Raw genomic sequence first — 27,135 nt, 5'->3', positions numbered from 1 at the left:
GGGTTCTTTAAGAGGAACTGCTTGGGTCTCCAGAGGTTTCTCCCACTGACTAAATCCCCGCTGGGTTTTGCAGCCAGAAGTGGTGGGGAGTTGTCTTCCTGGCACCGGAGCCCTGGGCTGCGGGGCCTGGTGTGGGGCTGGGCCTCCTCTCTCCTGAGATGTCCCTCCTGAACTGTTATCCACCACATGTCAACCTGCAACCGGCCTGTCACGTGTTTACGTGAAATATTAAAGAGACTTTTTTAAGAAAAAGAAGATCACAACTATGAACATTAAAAATGACAACAAACTCACAACTATCAACAACTGAATCTAAAAAATAAAAACAAAAACAAACTAAGCAAACAACAAAAACAGGAACAGAATCATGGGTATGGGGATCATTTGGAGGTCTATCCCCTGAGAGAGGGGAGGGGGAAAATGAGGCAAACAGGGCAGGGAATAAGAAGCATAATTCTTAGGAACAAAATAGACAGGGAGATGTTAAGAATAGTACAGGAAAGGGAGAAGCCAAAGAACTTACATGCACCACCCGTGGACATGAACTAAGCAGGGAGATTGCAGGAAGGAAGGGGGGTACTGGGCAAAAGGGGGCAAAGGGAAAAAAATTGGACAAATGTAACAGCATAATCAAGAAAATATACTTTTTAAAAAAAGGCATTACCATCAAAGAAATTCAATCAGTAGTCCACAAGATTCTCATGAAAGAGAAAAATGGAAGATGGTTGAGTTTCAAAGGGAAGTTTTAACCAACATCAATGAATATATAACGGTCCTAGAAAAATACGTATTTGATGAAAGATATATACATATGTATATGTGTTTATATATGTTTGTACATGTGCATATGTGTATTTTTTACTGAATTCAATTTAACAATGTTTAATTTGGGATTCTGCATGTTTACAGGAAAGATTTGTTTATCATTTTTTTCTTGTGTTCTTGTCTAGTTGATGTCACAATTACACAATTTTTTTCTTAAGATTTTATTTATTTTTAGAGAGAGAGGAAGGGAGGGAAAAAGAGAGAGAAACATTAATGCATGAAAAAAACATCAGTTGGTTGCCTCTCACATGCCTCTAACAGGTGACCTGGCCCACAACCCAGGCAAGTGCCCTGACTGGGAATCCAACCAATGACCTTTCAGTTTGCAGGACAACATCCAACTCACTGAGCCACACCAGCCAGGGCAAAATTATACAAATCTCAAAAGAAAAATTGGGTACTTTTGCTTTCTTCATCCTCTGAAATAGTTTATATAGCATAGGAGTTATTTGAGAGTGGGGGAAAATTTTATAAACTTTATAAACTGATGTCATGGGCATGTATGCAGAAACACCAATTAAATATGTTCATATTGAGTACAGTGAAAAAATCATCTGTGCATGTATATGCATACATACATATACTGATATGTAAATACACAGATTTTGATCAGAGCAGGAAATTTCTATCACCATATCTACATGACTTTGTAGTCAGATATTGACACTATAAAATATTGTTTTTATTTGTTTTACAATTGTTTTCATATCTTAAATCTTCTCATCAATATGTTAAGCTTTTAGTGTTAATATGAAAAAACTTTATTTATGAAAGCGAAAGTGAGAATTTTCTACTTTTTTTCCACTCTCTGCTACCTGAATGTCCCAGCTCTGTTCACTGAACCGCCTTTTCCTCTTCCTTGGCCCTCGCAAGGCTAATGAATGCAGACCAAATCCAGCAAAGAGTTTGAGGAAAATAGCCACAATCGGAGCAATGGCAGTGACGCTGGCGGCTCCCTAGTGACATGGCTGAGGGTCCTTACTGAAGGCCAAGGGGGAAATGCAGCAGCAAACAATTCCATTGATGGGCTCCGTAATAAACATCTGGTTTTTTCTGGCCTAGTACCTGTATCTTCATGTGGCCACAGTATCCAGATTTTGCTTGGGAGCCAGCCTGCCCTGGTGCTTCTAATGAAGCGACTTTATTCCAAAACCCTGGAATTAAATCTCATGAACTCTAACTAGCCAGTTCTGGGGTTGTGGTGAGAGCAATCAGGATGCTGTCTTCCTTCTTACAACACTCAGAGCTGCTAGAAACTGTGCAGCAACTCGGAGGAAAGAGTCTACCTGAGATCAAAGCCATGTTTGGGAACCTAACTTGAGAAATGGAGGAGAACTGGTTCCTCGGGACGCGGGCTTAGGACTGGGTCGATGCGTCCTGAAGCTCTCTCTCTTCCAACTGTTGTGTCCCATAAGCCCATGAATCCCGTGCCACTTAAGCCAGTTAAAATCGGCTGTTCTGTTGTTTGCAACCTCAAGTATCCTGAATCCTACCACGCGCTGAAATTGAAACTCTCCAGCCAGCCCCTGCTCACTCCCGTAAGTTACCTTTTAGGGTCAGCTGGTGCTTTGACCCTCCCAAAATACAGACAAGCCCTCCTTTACACTGAACTGGGGAGGGAGTGGGCCGGATGGGGGACGAGATTTGGAGCAGGTACCCTGTTCTTGCTTTCTCTTCCCTGAAATCGCCTCTGGTTGCCGTCCCCTTGCCTCCGATCGCTGCTGAGTGCTTAGGTTAGGAGAGGGCCTGTGGAGCAGCGCTGCTGCTGGAGAGAAGACTCGCCATTAGGGCAGCACCTGCACTGCACCAGGTGACTTCCCTCTGGTGACACGTCTGCGCCCTCCATGTCCTCATCGCCCCATTTTCAGAAAAGTCTAACAGAAGCATTTCACATATACCCATTTTCACTGTTGAATTTATTTTCACTGTGGCTGGAGAATACCTTCCAGCCACAGTGAAAATAAATTCAACAGAAACGGGTCAAATATATAGCAATTGTCATTGTACTGTTCAGTTTTTCCTTAAAACTATTGAGTATAAGTGGTTACACATAAGATGGAATCAGGTTAATTTTAATAAAAGTCCAGACATTTACTTAATAGGAATTCTGTTGTATTTTTAATCTTATGTTTTCCTCTCCATATTTACCAGTTCCCACCTAATTTTAACCTATTCACACCATACTGATTATTCTTATGGTAAACATGATATAGAGTTCCTTCATTTCTCTGAATAATTAGTTTTTTCCATTTTCATACAATACTCCTTCACCCTAGGGCAGAGGACTCAGGGGGAAGGAGAGGAAGTATTAAAAAAATTATGTTAGATGGGAAGAAAATTTACTTTGGGGAGCCTGTAGGACTGTTCCTTGAAGTAGACCTAATTATGATTGGGATTTGTTTGGCTTTGGTTTAATCACCTGCAGTCACTGCCACCTAGGCGAGCCCCAGTTATAAATTAATGATGGGTCTGCAGAGAGATGAGATAGATTCCTGAATGCACGCCAGGGGGAGCAGCCTGCCCTGAGGAACAGTCAGAGGAAGGGTGCCCCTGGAGTATCTCGCATCTGTATTTAATTTGTCTTTACTCCAGTTGCTCTATTTATGGAGGTTTTTCTTGCTGTCTTGGTCGTGCTCAGTGATCTTCTCAGACGGCCACAGCTGTGCCACTCTTAGGCAGTTACACTGATGGCAGGGAAAGGACATGAGAGTAACACATTTTCTAAGGTCTAAAAATTCAGAATGCACTCTTTTAGACCATAGTTTGTTTTTCCCGTTACACACTATTATGTTTCAGCAGGGCTTACTAAAACAGAATGTGATCGCCAAGGAGCTTCTCACGCTTGCTCTTTGCTGGGTTTGAAGGCCAGAAAGGCCTTTCCCAGCACTCTCTTGGGACCTCACTTTGTTGCTGAAAATTGGCAATATTGAAACTGGAAAAGTTAGTGTGCGTGCTGCCTGTCACTACCAGAACCAGTAAGCAGAGACAAGGATGGAATTTATGGGCACTTTATTCAGATGCCAGCCATCTGAGAAGAAGGCAGGCTATGTACCCAAAAACCTGTCTTAATATCTCAAACTGACCTTTTTACAAGGAGAAGAGAGTAGGTAAGGGGTTTGGAATTCAGGGAAAAGGTTAATCAGATAAAAGCTGCAGTCCTGTGACTTTTCTAGCACCCTTTCATCTGCTGGCCAGTGATTCTTTATCTGCGTCCTGGGCAGCAGACGTCTCTCCCTGGAGCACAATGGCTCAGATACCATCTTGATGACTTGCAGTCCTTCTGAGGCACAAAGGTGGAAATGCTCGCAGGCCTCCTGGAGTCAGGGTAGGTCCAGTCATGCATTCCCGTTCCTGGAACAGCAGCGTTCTGTATGCATTGATCACTAAGCCTATAGCTTAAAGCTAAAAAAAATTTTAACTCTTGAACAGCCTCATCAATATAATGTCTGTGTTGATAAGAAAATATTAGATTCACATCTTATCTGATAATAGGTTAATGTGAAAAGTAGGATATTATGAAAAATGTGTTTCACAGTATTCTGACAGATGCTGCTAGTATAATAGCCTAACAGCAAGTGCGCCAAATGTGCACAAGCATGTTTTTTGACACTATTTTCATAAGTGATGATATATCCTAATTGAAACTTACTAAAATTGTTTTCTCCTCCAACTGTCATGAAAACATACCAGGCTCTGTGTTTTGGGTACCCCTGATTTATGAGCATAAGGTATATATTCTCATTGGCTTTCTCCTCTGTGGTTCAGAGTTAAATTTGAAAATATGAGATTTTATCCCTCTGTTAGTCCAGTGTGTTAATTCAATTCCCGAGTATGTATCAATTCTTCTTTATTTATATAGCCAACAGTAGATTCAAACTTGAAGGTTTGTATAAAACATTTTTTGAAATGTAAAATTTGTTAAATTTGAAAATCTGTTATAAGAAAATGTGTTTTAATCTTTTTATTTAACTCATGGAGTGAATCCCTTTAGGAATCTTCCAGGAAAGTCCTAATTATGTATTTTTATCATTGTCTGTTAATTTGTATACATTGTACCCTTGTATCATGTAATTCTTTCATTAAACTTTTTCTCTTATGAAGCCCAACACGCATTAGAAAAGTGTAAAAAAACAAAAATTCACTACCCCTCTAACTACCTACCATCCAGGCCAAGAAATAAAACATCAGGAACCCCAGAAGTCCTCAGCATGCCTTCCCAGTCACTCTTCCTTCTCTTCCCACCTCTAGAAGTAACCACAATTTTGACTTTTATACTAACTGCTTCCCTGCTATCTTTATAGTTTCACCAGATATTCATGGTTCTGAAATACTACAGTTTAGTTTTGCCTGGTCTTTGGTTTTTGGTTTCATTCTTCCTATTGTTGTGAAATTTACATAAGATGGATTATATAGCTAAGTGTTTTTTGGGGTTCAGCATTATTCACTCAAAGTCATGTTTGTAAGTGTTGTTAGTTTTTTTGCTGTATAGTGTATATATACAGTAGGTACAGTATAGTTGCTGTATTGTATGACCTCACCACAGATTATTTATCCAGTCTGCTGTCTGGGCCCATTATAAATAATGCTGATATGGACATTCCTTCATATGTCACTAGAGAAGCATTGCACATATTTCTGATGAATATATTTTTTGACAAGTCATACACATGTATTTTTAACATTTTAAAAGCCATGTTACTTTACCGCTAGAGGAATATGAGCGTTCCCATTGCTTTGTGTCCTCATCACACAATTTTTTTAGCCCATTTATTTGTTGTGTGGTGTGACCTCAATTGTTTTAATTTCCATTTCCTTGAATACTAATGAAGTTGGACATCATTTTCATACATTTATTGGCCATTCTTTTATGAAATTGCTAGTTCAGTTGTCTGGCTGTTTTTATACTATGTTTTTTTCTTACTGATTTATAGGTGTTCTTTACATATTCTGGATTTGAACTAATTATGGAAATATTTGTATTACAGAACTCTTCTCCCATGGGTTTGTTTGCCTTTTCATCATCCTGCAAATCTCTGTGGAAGATCAAAAATTCTTGATTTTCATGTTACTGGATTCACCAAACTTTTGTTTTATGATTAATGCTTTTGTGTCCTCTTGAGCAATCCTTTCCCTACCCAGAAATCATAAATACAGCCCCCTATGTTAATTTATAGACTTATTATTTTAACTTTTACATTTAGATCCAGAATTGAAATTTGGGTATGATTTGAGGCAGGGGTTGTCATTTATTTCTATGTGGATAACCAGTTGCCTACCACTATATATTAAAAAGATTATCCTTTCCCCACTGCCTGGCGTTTCACATTCGTTGTAAATTAAGTGTCTATATATGCATAGATTAATTTGTGGGCTTTCTATTCTCTTAGTCTGTTCTACATTGTTTTTTGTCACTGTCTTAAATAATACAGCTTTATAACAGTTTTGAGATAGGTAAACATTGCTGACCTCCTCACACAACCACATCAAAATTACAACTAAAATGTAGAACAACCATCACTCAGAACAGTCAGAAATAGAGTTGAATGGAAGTCTCACAACTATAGAAGTAAAGAAACCACATCCGTCCAGACTAATAGGAGGGGCAGAAACATGGAACAGGCTGGCCCCACATCCATGTGTGGTGGATTTAAATTCAGGAAAGATATATCAGGAACGAGGAGTCCCAGACCCAGACCAGGACCCTAGCCCAGGGTTCCAGTGCCAGGGAGGTAAGATACCATAACTTATGGCTGCAAACACCAGCAGGGATTGAGTCAGTGGAAGAAAGTTCTGGAGTCCCAAGCAGTTCCTCTTAAAGAACCCACTCACAGACCTAATCAGACACTCCCTTTGAGCTCCAGCACCAGGGAAGCAGCTTGAAAGGCACCAGTAGCATACAAGGAGGAACTGAAGTGTCTGGCATCAAAGCAGGAGCTAGGGGACTGCTTTCTCCCAGGCAGAAAGGTTGACAGAAGCCATTGTCCCTTTTCTGAACCCTCCCCTCACAGAGCCACAGAGCTGGTAGGCTCGTGCCATATCTGAGACTCCATCAACCAGGCTAACACTGACCCACCCTGGATATCCCGAGACTCCATCCCACTCAGCACAGAGGCCCACCCAAGCTGTTTTTCCTTATGAATGGCTGGTCTTGGCTCATGTTTCGTAGCTTCCTAAATCCTTTCAAAAAAGCAACAGCCAGCTTCAGTGAGCCCCCAGGCCCCTGAACTACTTGCTGAGTGGCCCCAGACGTGGCACTAGCAGCAGCCAGCCTAGATTCATAGCTTGGCTTCACCTGGGAATCTCCAAGCCCAGCACAAGTAGCAGACAACTCAGATTGCTTTATAGCTCAGGCAGGGTCTCCTGGGCAAAACACAGGTGGGGTTGACCTTGGCCTGCACCACATGGGAAACACAGGGCCTGCACACCAGAGCCAGTGGACAGCTACAGACCACACAGAGCACTACCACCCTGCTTCTGCCCAGCTGATCGTCCACAGAGGGTATAGTCTGGTGGTCAGTGGGCACAGCCAGTCCTTGAAGCTAACTGGCCTGGGTAAATCCCTCCCATTGACTTGCCAGCAGCAATCAAGGCTCAACTATAGGAAGAGGGTATACTCATCCCACATGAAAGGCACACCTCAAGTACACAGCTTGGGTGAAAGGGGAGGCTGTGCCACTGGACCTTACAGGACTCCTACTACATGAGGCCACACTACCAGTACATGGAGTCATAACAGCTCTACCTAATACACCAAAACAAACACCACAAGGCTGCCAAAACAAGGAGACAAAGAAACATGGCCCAAATGAAAGCTCAAAACTCCAGAAAAATAACTAAACAAAATGGAGATAAGAAATCCATAAGAGGCAGAGTTCAAAACACTGTTTAAGGATGCTTAAGGAACTTAGTGAGGACCTCAACTGCATAAAAAAGATCCAGTTAGAAACGAAGGGTACACTAATTGAAACAAAGAACAATTTACAAGGAAACCATCATAGAATGGATGAAACTGAGAATCAAATCAATGATTTAGAACATAAGAAAGCCAAAAAAACAACCAATCATAACAAAAAGAAGAAAAAAGAACCCCCAAAATGAGGACAGTATAAGCAGCCTCTGGGACAACTTCAAGAGGTCCAACATTCACTTCAAAAGGGTGCCAGAAGGAGAGGAGAAAGAGTAAGAAATTGGAAATCTACGTGAATAAAAAAATTGAAAGGAAACTTCCCTAATTTGGTGAAGGAAATAGACATGCAGGTCCAGGAAGCACACAGAGGCCCGAACAAGATGGATGCAAAGAGGCCCACCCTAAGACACATCATAGTTAAAATGCCAGAGATTAAAGATAAAAATAAAATCTTAAAAGCAGCAAGAGAAAAGGAGACAGTTACCTACAAAGGAGTTCCCATAAGACTGTCAGCTGATTTCTCAAAAGAAACTTGGCAGGCTAGAAGGGATTGGCAAAGAATATTCAAAACAGCCAAGATTGCTCTATCCATTATAGCTATCATTTAGAATCAAAGGGCAGATGAAGAGCTTCTCCGACAAGAAAAAACTAAAGGAGTTCATCATCATCAAACCATTATTATATGAAATGTTAAAGGGACTTGTTTAAGAAAAGAAGATCAAAACTATGAATAATAAAATGGCAATAAATGCATATCTAACAACAGTTGAATCTAAAAAAACAAACTAAGCAACAAGAAGAACAGGGACAGAATCATGGATATGGAGAGCATTTTGATGGTTGCCAAATGAAAAGGGGATATGGGAGAATGGGTGAAGAGGTGAGGGGATTAATAGGTAGTTACAGAACAGCCAATTGCATGTAAAGTTTGGTGTAGGAAAGAAGTAGCCAAAGAACCTATATGCATGATCCATGGTCATGAACAAAGGTGTGTGTATTGCCTGAGGGAATGAGGTATGCTGGGTGGAGGGAGGAAAAGAGTAAAAACTGAGATAACTGTAAGAGCATAATCAATAAAGTATAATTAAAAATATAAATTTTGATACTAGAGCAGGGTCTTCTATCTTATATACTAATTTATTTTTTTATTGTGGTAAGACATTTACCATCTCCCTTTAACAAATTTTAAATGTATAATACAGAATCATGCAATAAATGTCTATGACTAGTTTATTTCACTTAATAATGTCCTCCAGTTTCATCCATGTTGTTATCATGGAGATATTTCCTTCTTTTTTAAAGCTGAATAATATTCCATTTAATGTGTATTCCACATATATTTTAAAATTAGTTTGTTGAGTTCTACAAACCTGTTGAGATTTTTATTGTGATTACATTTAATCTATCGAGCAATTTAGAGAGATTATTATAAAATTGAGCCATTTAGTATATCAACTAGTATATGTAGCACTTTTACATTTCTCTCACTAATATTTACAGTTTTCTGTATAGAGGCCTTTTAATATCATTTATTATAGTTATTCATAGATATTTTATATTTCATACTCTAATAAATCCTATCTTTAAATTTTATTTTCAGATTTGTTACTGGCATTGAGAAATGTTTAGATTTAAAAGTTTTACCTTCTTATGTAACTAACTCATCCGTGAACAGCTGTTCATGCTATTGTTTTTACCTTTTTATGGTCTATAGGATATGTAGTAATGTCTCCTTTTTCATTACTGGTATGTGGTTTAAACCATAAATTCTCTTTTCTCTTTTTCTGCTTAATAGCAAAAAGAGTCTTAATGCTGGACTCTCCAACATTTATCTGTTTTTATTAGTGTTTTCAGGTAACTTATTTTCATTATGATTTAGTTACCCATAGGCTGTTTAGAACTATATCCTTAATTTCCCAATATATAGGAACTGTTTCTATAGAAGATGGCTTATATTTCTAGTTGATTAAAAATCATTCTGAATGATTCCCGTTATTTGAAATCCATTGTTATTTGCTTTATTTTTGTGTATTTTTATAAGAATTCCACTGTGAGCCTGAGAAAATGTATATTCTGTAAGATACGGTGTTCTGTATATTACCATTAGGTGAATTTCCTTATCGTGATATTCAGATCTTCTACATCCTTTTCCTGTATTTGTCTGCATGTTTGGTCAGTTACTGAAACAAGTATGCTGAAGTCTCTACTGGTTGTGAATTTATCTGTTTCTAGTTATGGCATTTTTTAGGTTTCTGTATTTTGAACCCATGTTATTAATGCATGCAAATATGGAATTATTTTATCTTCCTGGTAAATTGAAAGTTTTATCACTATTGAGTGTATTTCTTCATCTCTAAGTAATGGTTATTGCCTTAAAGATAACCTTCACTAATACTAACATTACTATACCAGTTTTCCTTTTTTTTTCCGTAGTTTTTTCCCATCCTTTTCTTTTCAACTGTCTATCTCTGTGTTTTACATAATGGTTTATAAATAGAAAATTATTTTATCTTATTTATTTAATGAAAGTGTGCCAATCTTTGTCTTTAAAGATATTGTTAAGACATTTACATTTAATGTAATTGAGTGTAAATATCTCTGTCTTTTAAGGTCAATAAGGCTTTATACAACAATTTTTCACATTAAGAAGTTCACTAACATCCATGAGTTTAAGAATCTCTGTTTTGTATGTAAATATCTTGGGATTTATAAAACCTCATCCCCTGTTATTTCTTTGACTGCTGTATGATGAAAAGAGATCCAGAGACTAAAATATACTGAGAACATTTCTAATCTAGAGTTTTGCTTGCAACTCTTATCTTTATTGTGGTTTACTTGACTAATTCCAATAAACACGGCATTAACAGTGTATCTTATACAAAATGCTATACAGATTTCACTTTTGGTTACAGGGTTGTGACTCCCAAGTGAGCGTGTCAGAAGTGTCCTGTAGTGGAAGCACATCTTCCTGTCAGTCGCTTGAACATGGCTCAGTTCCAGAAATTCTCATTGGCTTACTTTATAACGCTACTACTGGAAGGCTCTCAGCAGAAGTCATAAAAGGCAGCCACTTCAAAAACTTGGCAGCAAACAGACCACCCAGTGAGTGAAAAATATTTTTCAAAATTCTAATGTTTTCTGCACGTATGGGGATCTCAGTGTTAGGGACTTCAATCCTATCATTTAGTCTTAACCGATCAGAATGAAATGGTGTAATAATCATCAGCTAATCTGTTTCATTTTTTCTATTTCCAGTCATTTGGGAAGTAGAAAAATTCGAAATTCAAAACATTAATTGTAAGGTGTCAAGACTTTTAATTTTTCTAATGTCAACAGAATAAATTCTCCCTATCACGGCCATTATGTTCTAATGCCAGAAAGAAGTTACAGGGTCTTTTAAAGTTAACTATTCCATAAGTATGATCAGGAATATGTATGGTTATTGCTGTTAACTGAAGATTGATATTGTGCTTTCTGTCTGCATGCAGAACTATAAACTAATGTATAAATTTCTATATTTTTCCTTCTTTTCTCCCTTAACAGTTTAACAAGAAACTGTTTTTTCACATTTTTCTTCCTTTAAAATTATAAATCAGTACTGCCACCAGTGTCTTCTTAAGTGGAATGTACTTTGGCGTAACCAGGACAAACAAAATAAGGAATATTTTTATATTTACCCTAAATACTAGGAAGGGAAAGCTAGATGGTATACCTCTGCCCTGTCTCTATGCCTCTCACTCTTGTTTCCTTATCTCTCTCCCAGCTCAAAGGGTGGAGGTAAGTTATAGGAGTACAGAGAAATTGTCACCCAGTGTATGCCCAGAATTATTTGTTGATATCTGTGGAAATGAGCTCAGAAGGTAGCAGCTTCTTTGTACTTGTCTAAAGTAAAGCTGTTAATGTCCTAAACTAAACATTTGAAAGGAAATTTTAAGTAATAATGGCCACCTTAAATTTGTTTAAAGATTTCTCTCAGACTTACTTAAAGCAATCTTTTACTCCAAGTATCAGATAATTCTTGAAGGAGGGGAAACTTTTTCCACCCTTGAAATAAATTAACTTCTAAATGTCCTAAAACTTTTTTTTTCAACCAAAATGAGAAGTCATATATACAAATTTGGTTTGCCCTAAGTGGTATTGGAAACCTTGCTTCTTAGGTACATCATGAAATGTATCTATCCCTAAATTAAAAGTCAGAAGGCCAAAATTATGTTTCTATTTCTACCCTTGGACAGGTGACCTATCTCCCTTACGTCTGTTTACTTATACATAAGATTAAGGTTGTGTCTCTCACAGGGAACTGTGAGACTCAAATCAGATAAAGGAGCATAAAAGAAGGAGGGACTTACTGTCCCCTTTCTCTTTTCAGAAGGAAATAATCAGAGGGAGGAAAGAAAAACAGCTACTTGGTTATCTTCATTATTGCGTACTTAGAATGCGCACTCTAACGGCCTGGGAAGTAACTTAAATGAGCAAAATGTGTAGATGAAAGATAAGGCGCCTGGTGAGGCCTGTGACAAATGGGCCAGTGTACACCCAGCATTTAGATATTCAGAGTGAAAAAAGTTTTTAAAATTGTAACAAATAAGATGCTTTTGGAGTTGCGTGTAGCCACAAGCTCAGTTTGCCATTCATTCTTGCTTTAGCTAATAGTTTAATTTTTGACAAACATTTCACTTGAGATTCTAAAAAATAGTGAAATGAAAATAGTTTGCCTTTGTGTCCCTGTTCCACCATTTTGATAGAAAGAGAAATCACTAATCAGAACTAAAATGAAGGGAACGGGGTAGAGGCAGGGCTGATAATAAACAGGGTAAGAGATTAGCAGCCACAACAAAAAGGAAAACTTTCTGAATTTAAAGAGTAAGTTAAAGAAATAGCCATTATTTTAGAATTAGATCTTCAGTATTAGTATGTTCAGTTAAATATAAGTCAACATTAAAATTAGTTATATGGAACATTTATAAAGTAAAATATTAGACAGTTTTATCAGTTCATCTTATACTGTATATATTATGTAAGATTGTGACCCTTTGTACATACCTAGGTACTAAGTTTTGAACTGTGGTATAGACTGAGTAATACAATTTTTACCCAAAGAAACAATAGCAATGTTCAAGAGCAAAATTTTTGGTAGTTCTCTTTTGTTTTTCATAACTTAATTTTATATTGTATTGAGAGTAATAAGAAATTTAAAATATTAAATATTGCATGGATAAACTTAAAAATTTAGAATAGTAATAAGAATTATCCTATAATGACTTTTATTGAGTCTCATATAGTCTGATAATTTGCATGATTCTATGTTCAATGTGCTTTAGACCAAGAGGATATCATTATAAAGATGCCCCCCTTAAAACAGTGTGATTTTTGTTTAACATTACACAAAGACCTTAAAAATTCTCCTTTCATGAATTTTACCCAACAACCCTTTTGTTCACCCTCTACCTGAATTAGAATGCTAAAGTTTTGTGTTCTTCCACTCCAGTGAACAGTGTTTCCTCTTTAATTCTAACCTTTGACCCTCTTTCACCCAACAATTGACATCTGGTCATTATTTCTTTTACTGCTTTCCACCCCCTGTTGTCAGATGGACTGTTCTGTTGTCTAAAACACTTGATAGGTGGACAGGTTTATATAATCCGAGGTGAGTTCCTGTAGAGGCTAATTGGATGTTGTCTTTTCATGCAAAAACAAAATACCCTAAAACTTGCCAGCAGTGAAGCTGTCCACCATGTTGGTTTCAAAAAAATGCACATTTACTATCTGTGGTACTTTAAATAAAACTAACTTAGAATTTATCTCTGATTATGGATGATGGTATTCAGAGTATAAAATAAGCAAAACTTTTTAAATTTAAGGTTTTATTTTTTCATTCATTATATTTTGATTCATACAACAGAAGTTACTTCATGAGAAATATTGCAATTTTCATTAAAATTAATTGAAATTTTGATATGAAGTACACATGATGGATCAACATGCTGAAGATCATTTGCATGAGTCAAAAGAATTTAGAAACACAGTTGTATGAAGAGAGGGTTTATCTCCCAAATAATCAGGCAAAGACCTGTCATGTTTCACTTTGTACACTAAACATCACATCAACTTTTTTTATAATTCATGAAAATAGTTAAGATACCGTACTTAAAATTTGGCATTGAATTGTGTCAAAAGGAATCCTATAGTGTTTATTTTGACTATCCAAAAAGCACATTAAATGTACTGTTGCATGAAACCAGGAGAAAGTTTTACTTGATTTGCTGAACTTTGAGCCCTTAATGCATTTGGCGTCATTTTGGTCCTTAACTGGTTTTAAAATATAATTAAAAACCACATCCATGCAGAGATTTTTTTGACATTTCATCCTAAGCTGTTTTGATGTCATCTTTGCATTCTTGTCTTCCTCTTATCCTCTCTACCATTTGCCTTCATTTCTATTTGTTTGTTTATTCTTATTCTCTGAAAACACAGTGGAATGCTTTACAGTGTTGTGGCTAATTGAGCTTGCTAAGTGTTTATTAATGCTATGATGTCCTGCTTAGTGAAGCTAAACGGGGATGGGATGGGCGGGGTGGTCGTGGGAGGTCAAGGAGTGGGTGGGAGGGTGGAGGAAGGATTATGAGGTATACCTTTAAATTCTAATCATAATGTAGAAATAGTGAGGTTAAGATGCTAGTGCCCCCAAAAGATTTGTGCCTACTTAGCATTCTCTGTACCTGTCACATTTTACAAGCACCTACATCAAAATGGAATTAGTTGAATTTCCATTAAACATGGTATACACCATATCCTTATAAAATACAAATACTTAATCTTCTCAGCAGATGTTACAAAAAAGATGTTTTGAGTTGATTTCAAATGATATTTGTGGTATGTTGTTTTTTTTTCCCCTATAGATACATATGTTAAATTAACTCTACTGAATTCCATGGGTCAAGAAATGTCTAAATGCAAGACATCCATCCGCAGAGGGCAGCCAAACCCAGTATACAAGGAAACTTTTGTATTTCAAGTGGCCCTATTTCAGCTTTCTGACGTGACACTTATACTGTCTGTGTATAACAAACGCAGCATGAAAAGAAAAGAGATGATCGGCTGGATTGCTTTAGGTCTGAACAGCTCCGGAGAAGAGGAGCTCAATCACTGGACTGAAATGAAAGAGTCGAAAGGACAGCAAGTTTGCAGATGGCACGCGTTGCTGGAGTCATGATGGTCAGAACAAGATTTGCAGCCCCAGGCGCCATTATTTCCAGGGACAGCGTTCCTGTGTTTACCTAGCCACCATTAGAAGAGTTATTCTTTGAAGAATCATCTTCAGCATTCCACCAAAATGTTTTAAGTTCTGTGGTAGAATATCTAATACTGACATAAGTGAAGAAAGGCTATATCTCCAGTAGAGCTTGTTTGGGAAGATGAAAAACTAATATTGTCACTGTTAAATTAACAGTCCTCTGGAGCTTTCAGAACATGCTTTTGGGTTGAAGTTAATTTTACTTTAGCAAAAGAGCCAGTCATTTATTCTATCAAAAATCAAAATTATAAATGATGTTTTAATGAGAATTTTAGTTGCAACACTATTTGAGTATCACACTACATATAATCCGTAAAACATTTTGACTGGCTTGTACCTGATGTTTGAAATGTGCTTTCATATGAGAAAGTAGTTCTCCAGCTCTATTGTAAGTCATAGCTGATGGTGAAGGGTTTCAGTCACATTGAAAATTGTTTTATTTCTGATGTTTTTCCTTTATGCACTTAGTTTCTTCATGCCTCCGTTCTTCTCAGTAGCACTAAATCTGAGTGCAAGCAAGATTTCATTGTCGTAAAGGTATTTTTTAATGTTATTTTTAAAACTCATTACTTCATTTGCCTCTGCTTTTGCCTGATCCAAAGAGACCAAGTCACTGTACTGGTCCCTTGCAAGTCTTCTAGACAGGTTGTACTGTAGAACTATGTAACTTTCTGTTGAAAGCACTTCCTGTATTCTTGTATTCCAATGTAGGAAGCTAATAGAACAGGACCTTACATTAAAATTTCTTTCAATGGTCGACTCTTTAAAGTTGTAGTAATGTGCAAATGCATTTTTTACAAACTAAAAAATATAGTAGATAAGCTGTAGAAAATTGAAAACAATTTAAGTTAAAGAAAATTTTAATGATCTGCTCTGAGTGTTTAGTAACCAGCACTGCATAAAGCAGGTAGCATTCAAATAAATTCTTCTCTCTCTAAATCTTCACTCTTACTTCAGTTTGTATTTGTGATACAAAGACTCTCCAGTTCTCAGTTTGAACCAGAACATCATGTTCAAAATAGTCCTGAGATTCCTTATGAAGTTTCTAGAGACTTGTGGCTAGATTTTATGAAATTCACAGATGCGTTCAACGTGATGTCATCCTGTGCCTTTCATGTCAGTTACATCTGCTCATACAGCTTGAAAGTTGTATTTGCAAAATTAGGCCTTCGATTTTTATAAAGGAAAGATTCCTCCGAACAGTATCACAAGCTCTTTATTTCCTCTGAAGTATGTAAAATGTGCTGTTTTTTTTTAAATCACATGGCATTTTCATTTGTTGCTTTTATATTTAGGAACTCTTATTAATCAGGAATATTATAAGCTGTTTTCTTTATAATTTTGCTTGTTATTCAGTATATAATTTTATGCATATACTTTATTGAGTATGTTTTGTAGATATGAAAAATAATTTTTTCTTTCTAATTTCTAGTTAAACTAAACAAACTATTTGCCAATTACTAAAAAGAAGTGTATCGTTTTTCCTAGTCCCAACTAATTACTATATATTATTGTAAGCTAGGACTTGTTACTATCATAATAACAAAACCATGCATAAATATTATTTCAACTGGGCTGTACGGAAAGGCCTTAAAAGAAATCCAAAAGGACAGTAAACTCCTAATATATTTTAGATTTAAAAAAATGGCAGCTCTCTGCATTCACACACATGAATTGTGAGGTAAAATACAAATGTGATATTGGATGACATGAGGCTGAAGAATAAATGTTATAGAGTCCATTAAAGGAAAAAGTTCAGTCTTTTATTGTTACATTAATCAGCTTTTTCCAGCATTTTTTATAAGTGATTTAAGTTATAAAGTTAGAACATAAATCAAATGGCCTATCTCATGGAAGTATTTTCAGCAGCAGTATGGAACAAGAACCTTGAGAGGGTTGTATAGGTTTTACTGAGAAATTAGATTTAGGCATCTGATGCTACAAGTATCGGTTCTGGCTTTGGAACAACCGGCTGCATTGCTAACTGGACTCTTCCTAATAAAAAGAGTCATCGGTATTATTTGTAGCTGTAACAAAGCCTAATTACACCATTGTAAAACCAGCTTGGTGCTTTTTTCCTTCAGCAAGGACAAGATTTAGGTAGCTGTTACTGTTAAATCTATCTTTCTTTAGACTATGCCCAGAACTGTGTGTGTATGCTCTGATATGTCTTTGGGGATTTGCCTGGTGTAAGTATCAAATCCAATATTGCCTAAAAATTAATTAACAATCTTAAAAACTTTCAAGAAGGACCCTCTCTCCACCCCTGCTACCAAATCCTCAAAGATTATGAATTAAGTGTATGTGTATCTGTGTACATGTGTGGATGCTGCACACATACACACAGTCATGCATGTGTGTAAAAATGAAGTTGCCCTGGCTTTTTCAGATAACTAAATAGAAAAACATTTATCAGGTTTGTAGATTATTTTTCTCCTCTATGTATAATTGACTAGAAATTATATTTGGTTTGAGGTGCTATTTGCTGCCATTCTCCTCCTCACATAGCAAAATATGTATCTTTTTTGTCCTATGGATTGACACAACTTAGAGTAATTACTCCCAAAAGTTTGTCTATTCTTTTAGAAAAAGATTAGAAAAGGCTCAAGAGACCCACTTCACTCTACTGAATCTAATGTACAAGGCAGTACAACTGCTCTTTTGTGTGCTTGAATTTGCATGAAGGCTTAAAGGCAAAATCTTATATCTCAGTAATTATAGGAAATAGGGGCCCACTGGTGGGTAGCAGGTGTTTGTCTCAGAAACCTGAGAAAGATAACCCACTTTCTTATTGTTTTCTTAAAATCCCCTAAGTTTTATAATAAAAGGAGATAGTCCAAATACAGCAATTGACTGGCATTCTTGTAATTCCTGAGCCTGGAATTACAGGCCTTTATTTGTCTCCCAAATGAACTACAAAATGTAGTTATTTATTACTGCCCAGGAAACCAAGTGTACTGCAAATCAGCAAAGAATTGTAGTGTAATATCCTTATACCTTTCAGAAGTTTTCTTCTACGGTCTTGTGTATTCTGTACTCTCCACATTTTATATGAAATCCATTTGCATATTTTCTTACTGTGCATCCAGAGAGTTCTCAGTAATGTTATATTTAGTTACAAAAACAACAAATTGGACCACAATTTTAAAAAAGAACAACCAATGAGAAAATACCTAAATTACTCTGATGAATGTCCATGTGCTGAAGTGTAGGGCCTTGTCAGGCAGCTTCATCCAGCCTAGCACAGATACCTAGGGCTATATTTTAAATTATTTTCTTGATATCATCATAATTTTTCTTTCACTTTTCAATTGAATCAGAAATGTAATCAGTGCTTGCAAAGTAAGATAGCACCAGTAGGGAAAGAGGTCATAGAATTGTGGGTGTTCTTCTAGATGAGTTGGAGACCAATTGATATCAGAGTTTTTCAAGTGAACCGAGAGATAGGCTCTTTGAAGGTACAAATTTCAGATGAATTAAGAGCACTAGTCACCAATAAATTTTGTAGAAGGTCTTTATCCAGATATGAAGAAATAACACAAATCCACTTGTATAAAATGGTCACTTTCATGCATAGACTACATAGGCAATTTATAGAAATTGTTCTCATTGATAGTTATATTATTTCACATTGATAATTATTATACAAAACTCTATTTTTCCCCATTCACTGTCCCCATTTCTTCCATGGCCATCAGTATCACCGTCCCCAGCCAAACTCCATATTGAGCACAAAGTTGAACATGATGTGGAGCATTTTAAAAAATCTTTAAAACATCATGTGTCCACCAAAATGCATAATAACAATTATGGTAACTGCTATAATTAACTAAGATCTAGCACAGAAATTTTACTTTGATTCTTCCAACAATACTGTGAGGTAAGTCATATTATCAACATTGTAGAGATGAAGAAACTACAGCATAGAGGTTAAGCAGACTTGCTCAAGGTCGTCCAGCAAGTAAGCAGGAGAACTGCAGTTGAATGCAGGTATAAGTTACCCTAAAACCCGTACCATGCAGCTGCCTCCCTCTTTAGTAGCTGCAAGAAAAACAGAACTGCAGTATATTCATCAGTAACCCCTCCCACCTCAATTTAATGGCAGAACTTGAAAAAAGAGAGAGAGAGAAACAGAGCTTAGGAAAGAGAAATGCAAGACAGAGAAGAAAAGATGATTTGAGATTGGTTTTGCCCTCAGGACACATGGTACTTTTGTGTGTTTAATATTCATGGATTTTGATATTTCAAAGGCTTGGTGATCTAACTTACTCTGCCAGTTTAGCCTATACTTGTATTCTGAAAGTGTAATTAATCAGTTTATTTTACTTCTTGTATATTTTTGGAAATCCAGGATGTTTTAATCATAGGTGATCACCTTTCTGCCCTATGAAGTGGATATAGCTCATATCCATTAACCTGTATCTTGCCCGTATCAACAGTGAGAGGAGAGACTCTTGGGCTGTCATTGCAATTTATTTGTTTCTTCTGTGCCCTTTATTAAGATTTAACTGGATTACAGCTAATTTTATTGCATATGTTTTTCTTTTCCCCTTAATAGTACTTAATGCCTTGTCTTATTATCTTTATGTGCCCCTCACTCATACTAGGCACATGATATATACTGAATTGAGCTAAATCCCCTATGGAAGAAATCAATAGTGTTACATAAGTGTCACTTTTTATGAATTTTGTGTAATGCATGGATTTATTTATTCCTTCATTTCACATATAAGAGTACCTACTGTGTGCCATGTTGTTATTCTAAGGGCTACAGATACTGAGGTAATAAATTGGACCCTCTTTTTCCTCATGGAGCTTGCATTCTAAGGTAGGAAAATCGCACACAATGATACAGGTTTAGTTAGTTGGGAAGTACAACATGGAGTTCAGAAAAATCTTTCTGGAGAAGATAACCCCTGAGTTGATTCTCAACAAATACAGATTAGACTCCTATCGGGAACATATTCTGTCCAAGCGCAAAATTTAAAGCAGTGGTTCCCAAACTGTAATTTATTTAAGAATTACTCTGAGAGCTTAATTTGTATTCCAAAGCCTCATCTCCACAAATTTTATTTCATTTGCTCTGGGGTGGAGCCCAAGAATCTACATTTTATTAAGCTCCCCAAGAAGTCTGAGATTTATTGGGATAGAATATTGAGCTCATTATATAGCAGTTATTGATAGCAGTGTTCCAGTACACATAGATTAGATCTTTAAGTGTGATCGTGAAAAATAAGAGTGAGATTAAGACTAGGATTGTGCTGTTGATTTTACTTGTGCTTCCTTAAACAGAAAGCTATTTAATGAAAACATTAAAAGGGCTAGTTAGTTATGAGTTCCTGCATATTTGCATTCAACATAACTTTCCCAAAGTGTTCCTTGGTGTAATAGTCTTTCATGTTGGTTTTATGATTCCTGAAGATTCTTCTAGATGATTATTCAAATAATTTCCTTCCAAACTGTCTTTACAATGATAGATACAAGGTAAAGGGAGAGTCTGAGGAGATATTTATCTAGTATATCTCTGTCCGTAATCTAAATGAAATAGCACCACCCTTTCAGTGAATGTGGGGTGGCATTTTTCATTCTCTGCAGAGTAAGCTTTCTAGCCTTTTGTCGTCGTCAATGGCTCCATTGTCATTACAGTCTTCAGATGAACCTCATTCCTGGGTCCTTCACTAGGAACACCAATGTTTCTATCGCCTCTGCTCTCATCTCTATTTCCTTGATTGCTTTGCTCTTTCTTAGGGTCTTTTATTTCTAACAGCAAGTTAATACTGCAGCCCCAGGTCCTCTTCTTTCTCTAAAACTAAAGGCTGTGGGCAGGGTTGATCTGAGTTTCTGTTTTCCCTCATCTCAAGGGTAGCCATACCTCCTCCCGGGTGTAGTAGTTTACATTTCGAAAGGTCCTTTTTCCAACAAAAAGCTGTGATTAGCACACTGAAAAATGAGGTGATTTGAGTATTGGAAATGACATGGTTCTGGAACGAGACTGTTTTTGTGACTGCTGCTGTATCATTGTGTTTGGCCTGGGTATAGCTTGAGAGCTGGTTAATGCGATCTTAATTTGAAAAGAGTTCAACAGACTGGAATTATTGGTGCATCATCAAAAATGAATGTGAGAATCCTGTTCTTTTCTCTCCTGGTTTGGACAAGCATGTATCTCTTTTTAAATGTTCCTTCTTTCTCCTTCCCTGCCTCTTTTACCCACTCCCATGCATATGCATTCACACTAGATGCTAGACTTCATCAAGGCTGAATAATGCCTGTCCAAAAGCGAAGCCCTGGCTTTTTTCTCGTAACCACATGGACCGGACAGCAGGGAGGACCAGAGGGGTTTTCTCCAAGATGAGAGGGAGAGAGCAAACCATGATACTCTAGTTGGGGGGTGGTTGCTTTCTCAGTGTCTTTGCCCTTACCCCGAATGGTGTGGAGGGCCGTGGTGTCATGTTGTGCGGGTTGGAAGCAGACAGGAAAATTCGATTATTGATCTAACAAAAGATCAATACTTTTGACATGATTTTATTACAGAATGTCAAGCTCTTCTTTGCACATAAAAATTTCTAAATAAATAATTAAGAGAACAAAGTCACTGCTGTGGCAGTAGTTGTGCAGGATTTTTGACCTGACTGCCATGTCAGTTTGACAGTCTATGTCTTAAATTGTCCTATTATTTTAGGGCCCTTCTCACCCGTTTCTTTATTGCTCTGGTTACTATTTGATATTTGAGTTTGTCCTTCAAATATTAGTCCTACTGTAAAAAGAAAAACCTTAACACCTTCCTGTTTATTTAACCTTTGATCAGTTGCTCACCTGACACTGTTTGAAATGAATACTCACTAGATGAAATATTGATATAATACTCCATTACACACTGCAAAAATAATTTTCTAAAATTTGTTAATATATCGATATTGCTAGAATGCTTATTTCCGTAAGTCTAAGCAGTTCATATGAATACGACTATTTTGTTTAATGAGAAAATGGGAATTTCCCTTATCTCTGAGATTTGTTTCCCTTGCCTTTCACATCTGGGTGAAGGGGGCTGACTGTGAACCTCTTCCCAACACTCATTTGTCAGTTCTGAGGGTGCTCACCTCCTCCTCGTGGTATTTTCAGTGACAATCACAGTTTTTGTGCCCTCAGGGTAGGTTCTCCCCAGTGATTCCTGTTCATAGCCCTCATTAATGTTGCTGAAAGAAATACGGGAGCACCCACAGGAGAAAAGATCCCTGAAGTGTAAAGAATGAGTGTCTTAGGGCCGCGCGCGGTATAGGGTGGCAGCTTTAATACCTAAATGTGAAGTAAGCTCCTTGGAAATGAGAGTGTAGGTGCTTATGTCCAAAATTGTCTCCTTTTTTGTCTTCTCTCTTCCCTATTTAGCTTGCACACTTTTTTTTTAATTTTGTGAGAAAGCCTTTTAAAAACCTGGTTTTAAAATTTTCAAATGTTCTTAACCAGGCAATATCATAAGGAGGAAACCGAAGTCTACACCACAGAAGAACCATAGGACAGCCTTTTGGGGGGAGGGAGGGCCTGTTTTTGTTTGGGGCAGACTTTTGGATAAATACTGGGAATATTTACAACATTCTATAATTATGTCACATTTATTTTATGGGGGAGATCAGGGTAGCTTTTGCATACAAATTGGCTCTCTTACTATTTAAGTATTTTTAAACAATTATTTGAAGCACAGCTAGAAAATAATGGTGATACTTGAAACACTATTTTGAAATGACAAATATTTAAGAAAATTTTCAGTCATAGCTTGCATTACAAAATTAATTTAGGATTGTTCTGCATAACTATTGAGATGACTTTTATTTTTATAGTGAAAATAGTAGAGTGGCAATAATTTTGAGGAATATTTGAAGCTGTCATAGAGGGACAGACAAACTTTGGATTTTTACTAGAATTTTGAAATATGAAGTATATCAATATCCTCAGTTCACTTAATCTTGATGAACAGTTATGTGAGTTTTAAGGGTCTTGATAAATGTTGGGATCTATTCTTTTTCTAAAACTCATATCTATTACTGTTCAGAACTCTTGCATTATGTTTTATTTCTCAATGTACTATGGAAAATTCAGTTAGTGGAATCTTTTATTCAATATCCCTTTACTTTTCTCTTTCCTTTTTCTCCCTCCCTCCCTCCATATTCTCCCTCCCTTCCTTTCTTCCTATTTCATTTCTTGAGGCAAGAGGCTTCCTTAATAATATAGTTTCTACAGAGCTTTCTTACTTATTTTTCTAATAATGGATTTAACAGTGTGATGAAGTTTAAATGCTCTGTGAGCAAAACTCTTAAACCATCTGAAGAAATGCACTCCTGTTTACCATTTCCCTTGGTCTTAAACTGTCTCCGACATATTTTCCAGTGACTCTACAACATTAATGGATCTTATTGATATAAATGTCTGTATGGTTATCAATAGTGTTGTGTTATTGTCACATACTAATATGCATTTTGGTCAAAATTATAAACAGATGTGTGTGAAACAACTCATTTTATAGAATGATCATGTATCTAATCATTTTCATATAATTGGAAATGTGCTATATGTTGCATTTTATTCTCATATCTACTTTTCTACTATCTCGATACACCGATTGTCTCGGTGCCCTTTTCCTTTTGTATAATTGTATTACAAAAAGAAATTACTTACCTCTGTGTAAACAACGTGAAAACTGTTTAAATTGCTAATCCAAGGAGATTTTAATGGCAGTTTAATTTTCCAGAAAATAAATTTTTGCGTGAGTTAAAAGTTACTTTTCTTTACCTTTCTGTAACAAATCCCTCCACACTTTAGTACGCACAGGAATGGGTAAGCGTCTGATTTCTGATAATGATACACAAAAATCAGCCCTAATTTATATCATTGATAAATAAATATTAATATGATTGCAAATAAAATACTTTTGATTGCATAGCGAACATCAAATGGATATACGTAAATGCTATCAGGATCTCAAGTTTGAAAAGAATCATTTAAATATGCTGTGAGATACTGTTATCAAAATGATTGGGTCACATTATTTTCCTTAATTCTAAATCAAATCTTACTGCCAAAGAAGATAGAATACAAATTTAAACATTTTAAAATAATAATCTTTTCAGTTAATAAACCAAGACTGAAATTAAGTAGCTTTAAAATGTTTTGTGGAATATGAATATGTATACAGTGTTATCTAGCTTGCTCTTCTATTTAATATGATTTTGTTATAATTCGTGTTGGTATTGTGATTCTGTTTAAAACAAAATCATTTTCTATTTGGCAATACTAGCTTGTTGCTTTTTAATTCTTTCTTATTTGGTAGCTATTAATGTTGTTTCCCGAAGACCTTGAGTTTAGATACTTTTTCATATTTCATTACCTTCATTACCATTTTATTTCCAGCGGCAAACACTTACAACAACAGACTTAGCGAGTACTGTTTCCCATACTGTAAAGAATTTAAACTTTCGGTGCTCTAAAATTGACAGAAATTAAAGTCGCTACGTTATCTATTCTCTGCCTTTGAATCCTTAGTTCCATAAATCAGCCAGAAGCCATTTTTTATTTTATTTTTTAATTATATTGTATTGATTATGCTATTATAGTTATCCCAGTTTTTCCCCCTTTGTCCACTCCACCCAGCATACCCAACTCCCTCAGGCAGTCCGCACACCTTTGTTTATGCCCAGGGGTCATGCTTATGTTTTTTGGCTACTCAATTAGCTATACTGTACATCCCCATGGCTGTTCTGTAGCCACCATTTGTATTTCTTAACCCCCTCACCTCTTCACCCATCCCTCCATGCCCCCATCCCATCCAGCAACCATCAAAACGCTCTCCGTATCCATGATTCTGTCTCTGTCCTTGTTTGCTTAGTTTGTTTTTTAGATCCGATTGTTGATAGATACGCATTTATTGCCATTTCATTGTTCATAGTTTTGATCTTAAATCCCTTTAACATTTCATATAATAATGGTTTGGTGATGGTGAACTCCTTTTAGTTTTTGCCTTCTCTGGGAAGCTTTTTATCTGCTCTTTGATTCTAAATGATAGCTTTGCTGGGTAGACGAATTTTGGCTCTAGGACCCCACTTTTCATGACTTTGAATATTTCTTGCCAATCCCTTCTAGCCTGCCAAGTTTCTTTTGAGAAATCAGCTGACAGTCTTATGGGAATGCCCCTGCAGGTAACTAATTGCTTTTAAGATTATATCTTTATCTTTAACCTTTGGTATTTTAATGAAGAATTTGGAAATCGAGTTGAAAAAGTAATGACAGAAAACTTTCTTATTTCATTATTTCCTTCACCCTAATTTGGTGAAGAAAGTAGACATTCAAGTCCAGGAAGCACAGAGAGTCCCAAACAAGATGGATATAAAGAAGCCTATTCCAGAGCCCATTTTTAGTTAATGTTTTTTAGAGTAGAACACCAGTAACCAATTCGTCTAGTTTAATTATTTTGTCTTTGTAAGAAGTGTCTGTACTGAAACACAATGAAAACATGGAACACTTCTTAACATAAACAGGTTCATAATTTAATCTCCAACTAAGTTTAAGGGATTTATATTTCTTCCCAGTACTTGCCACTGAATTCTTCCTTTCTCTCAAACATTTTGGGCTTTCCTTATTAAGGTATTTGAGTTTGAAGGAGCAAAATAATACTTACTTAGGAGCTTACTCCAAAAAAAGTCACATTCATCTGGGTCATGGCTTAGTGTCTTTCACAAAATTACAGTAGATACAAAGTGAAATTTCAGCAAAAAAGTAAGTACATCTGCATTCTAACTAGTAAATCATTATCATTTTTATTGTTTACAAACAATTTAGCTATTTGTTCACACCATGTTATATGCTTAATATTGTTTTAATTGCAAATTGAGTATAAATCCTTTGATCTCCAATATGCAAAATAATATTTAAGTCAACTTTTCCTTTCCATAGACAAAATATTCCATGTTTCCCATTTGAAGATAAAGCCATTTTCAATTTTAAAAGGTCTCAGTAAAATACTAAAAATTTTGTTTGATTAATACTTTATAATGAATTATAATAGTATAATAATACAGTAAATTCCTCTATATGACTAAATGTCAAATGGAGACATTATATAAGGATCTTATAAGCTTATAAGTAAGAAGAAAAAAATTAAGGCTTATTTTCAGTTGGAATAAGAAAAATATATCAAAAGGAAAACCTTTCAAACAATACTTTTAATAGGTGATAGAAACTGCTCGCTCTCTACCAAAATCTCTTTCCCTCTTCCTCTTGGTCATATGGCTAGCTTATATTTCTCAGCCTCTCTTGAAATTAGGTATGGCCATATGACTGAGTTCTATGCAACGGAATGTGAGCAGAGGTGGTATGCACCAATTTTAAGGAGATGTCTTAAGAACTTTCCACCAGCTGGGTATGGAGGAAAGCGAAAGCTGAGGGAAAGGCAGAGCCACAGGTTGGCAAGATCCTGAGTAACTGAGTCACGTCACAGAAAAGAGACAGCCAGATATCATCCATCTTGGAATGTAAACATAAGAAAGCCTTATATTTTAGCCATTACACATATTAGACACCATTTATTACTGCAAACAATGGAAACTAAAACTACTGGGACCTTCCACTGGGGTTCTGCGAGCGTGGAAACCTCCAGTCTGTTAGGCTGGCGTAGCGGCTGCGGGAGGAGTCGTACAGCGGGCTGGAAGACCAAACGCCGATGCGAGGCGTTTGATACAGGAGTTGTCTGTTACACTTGGAAGGCGGTCACTGTGACTCCCGAACCTGTAGTTTAGGGGAAGTGGATGGAAGAAGCCAGGCAACAGGTTATTTGATATGTTTTTGCTACAAGATATTACAAGAAAGCAGTAAAACTCAGTCAAGAAGCAAATGGTTTTCAAGCAGTTACTGAAGGGAATGGAGAGAGCCCAGAGATTTAAAGGCCTTAGGGGTATGAAAAGTCTGCTTCTGAAATTGCATACCTGGAGCCTATATAATTTTGTTAACCAATGTCACCCCAATGCATTCCATAAAAAACTTAAAAATGTAAAAAAAGAAAATCAGCTTCTGAACCCCAAAGAGCAAGACTGAAGACTAAAAGGAATTTTGAATCGGAAAAGCCTAT

General features: G+C 36.4%; 1 protein-coding gene across 1 annotated transcript in view; it reads left to right on the top strand.

Annotated features, from left to right (window-relative positions):
- The window catches only part of SYT14 (synaptotagmin 14), a 141,154-nt gene extending 125,319 nt beyond the window's left edge, over window positions 1-15,835 (top strand). Inside the window, exons 5-6 of the mRNA XM_054563448.1 lie at window positions 10,645-10,834; window positions 14,632-15,835. Of these exons, the coding sequence (XP_054419423.1) occupies window positions 10,645-10,834; window positions 14,632-14,945 (504 nt within the window). The 3' untranslated portion in view covers window positions 14,946-15,835. The remainder of the gene's footprint in view (window positions 1-10,644; window positions 10,835-14,631) is intronic.
- Window positions 15,836-27,135: the final 11,300 nt, after the last annotated feature.

The sequence above is a fragment of the Pteronotus mesoamericanus genome, unplaced genomic scaffold (genome assembly GCF_021234165.1).
Source record: "Pteronotus mesoamericanus isolate MK-2021 breed Mesoamerican mustached bat unplaced genomic scaffold, CSHL_Meso_final scaffold_705, whole genome shotgun sequence".
In the NCBI taxonomy this organism is placed as follows: domain Eukaryota; kingdom Metazoa; phylum Chordata; class Mammalia; order Chiroptera; family Mormoopidae; genus Pteronotus; species Pteronotus mesoamericanus.
Note: the sequence above shows the minus strand (reverse complement) of the source record. Positions and strands in the feature narration are given on the sequence as shown.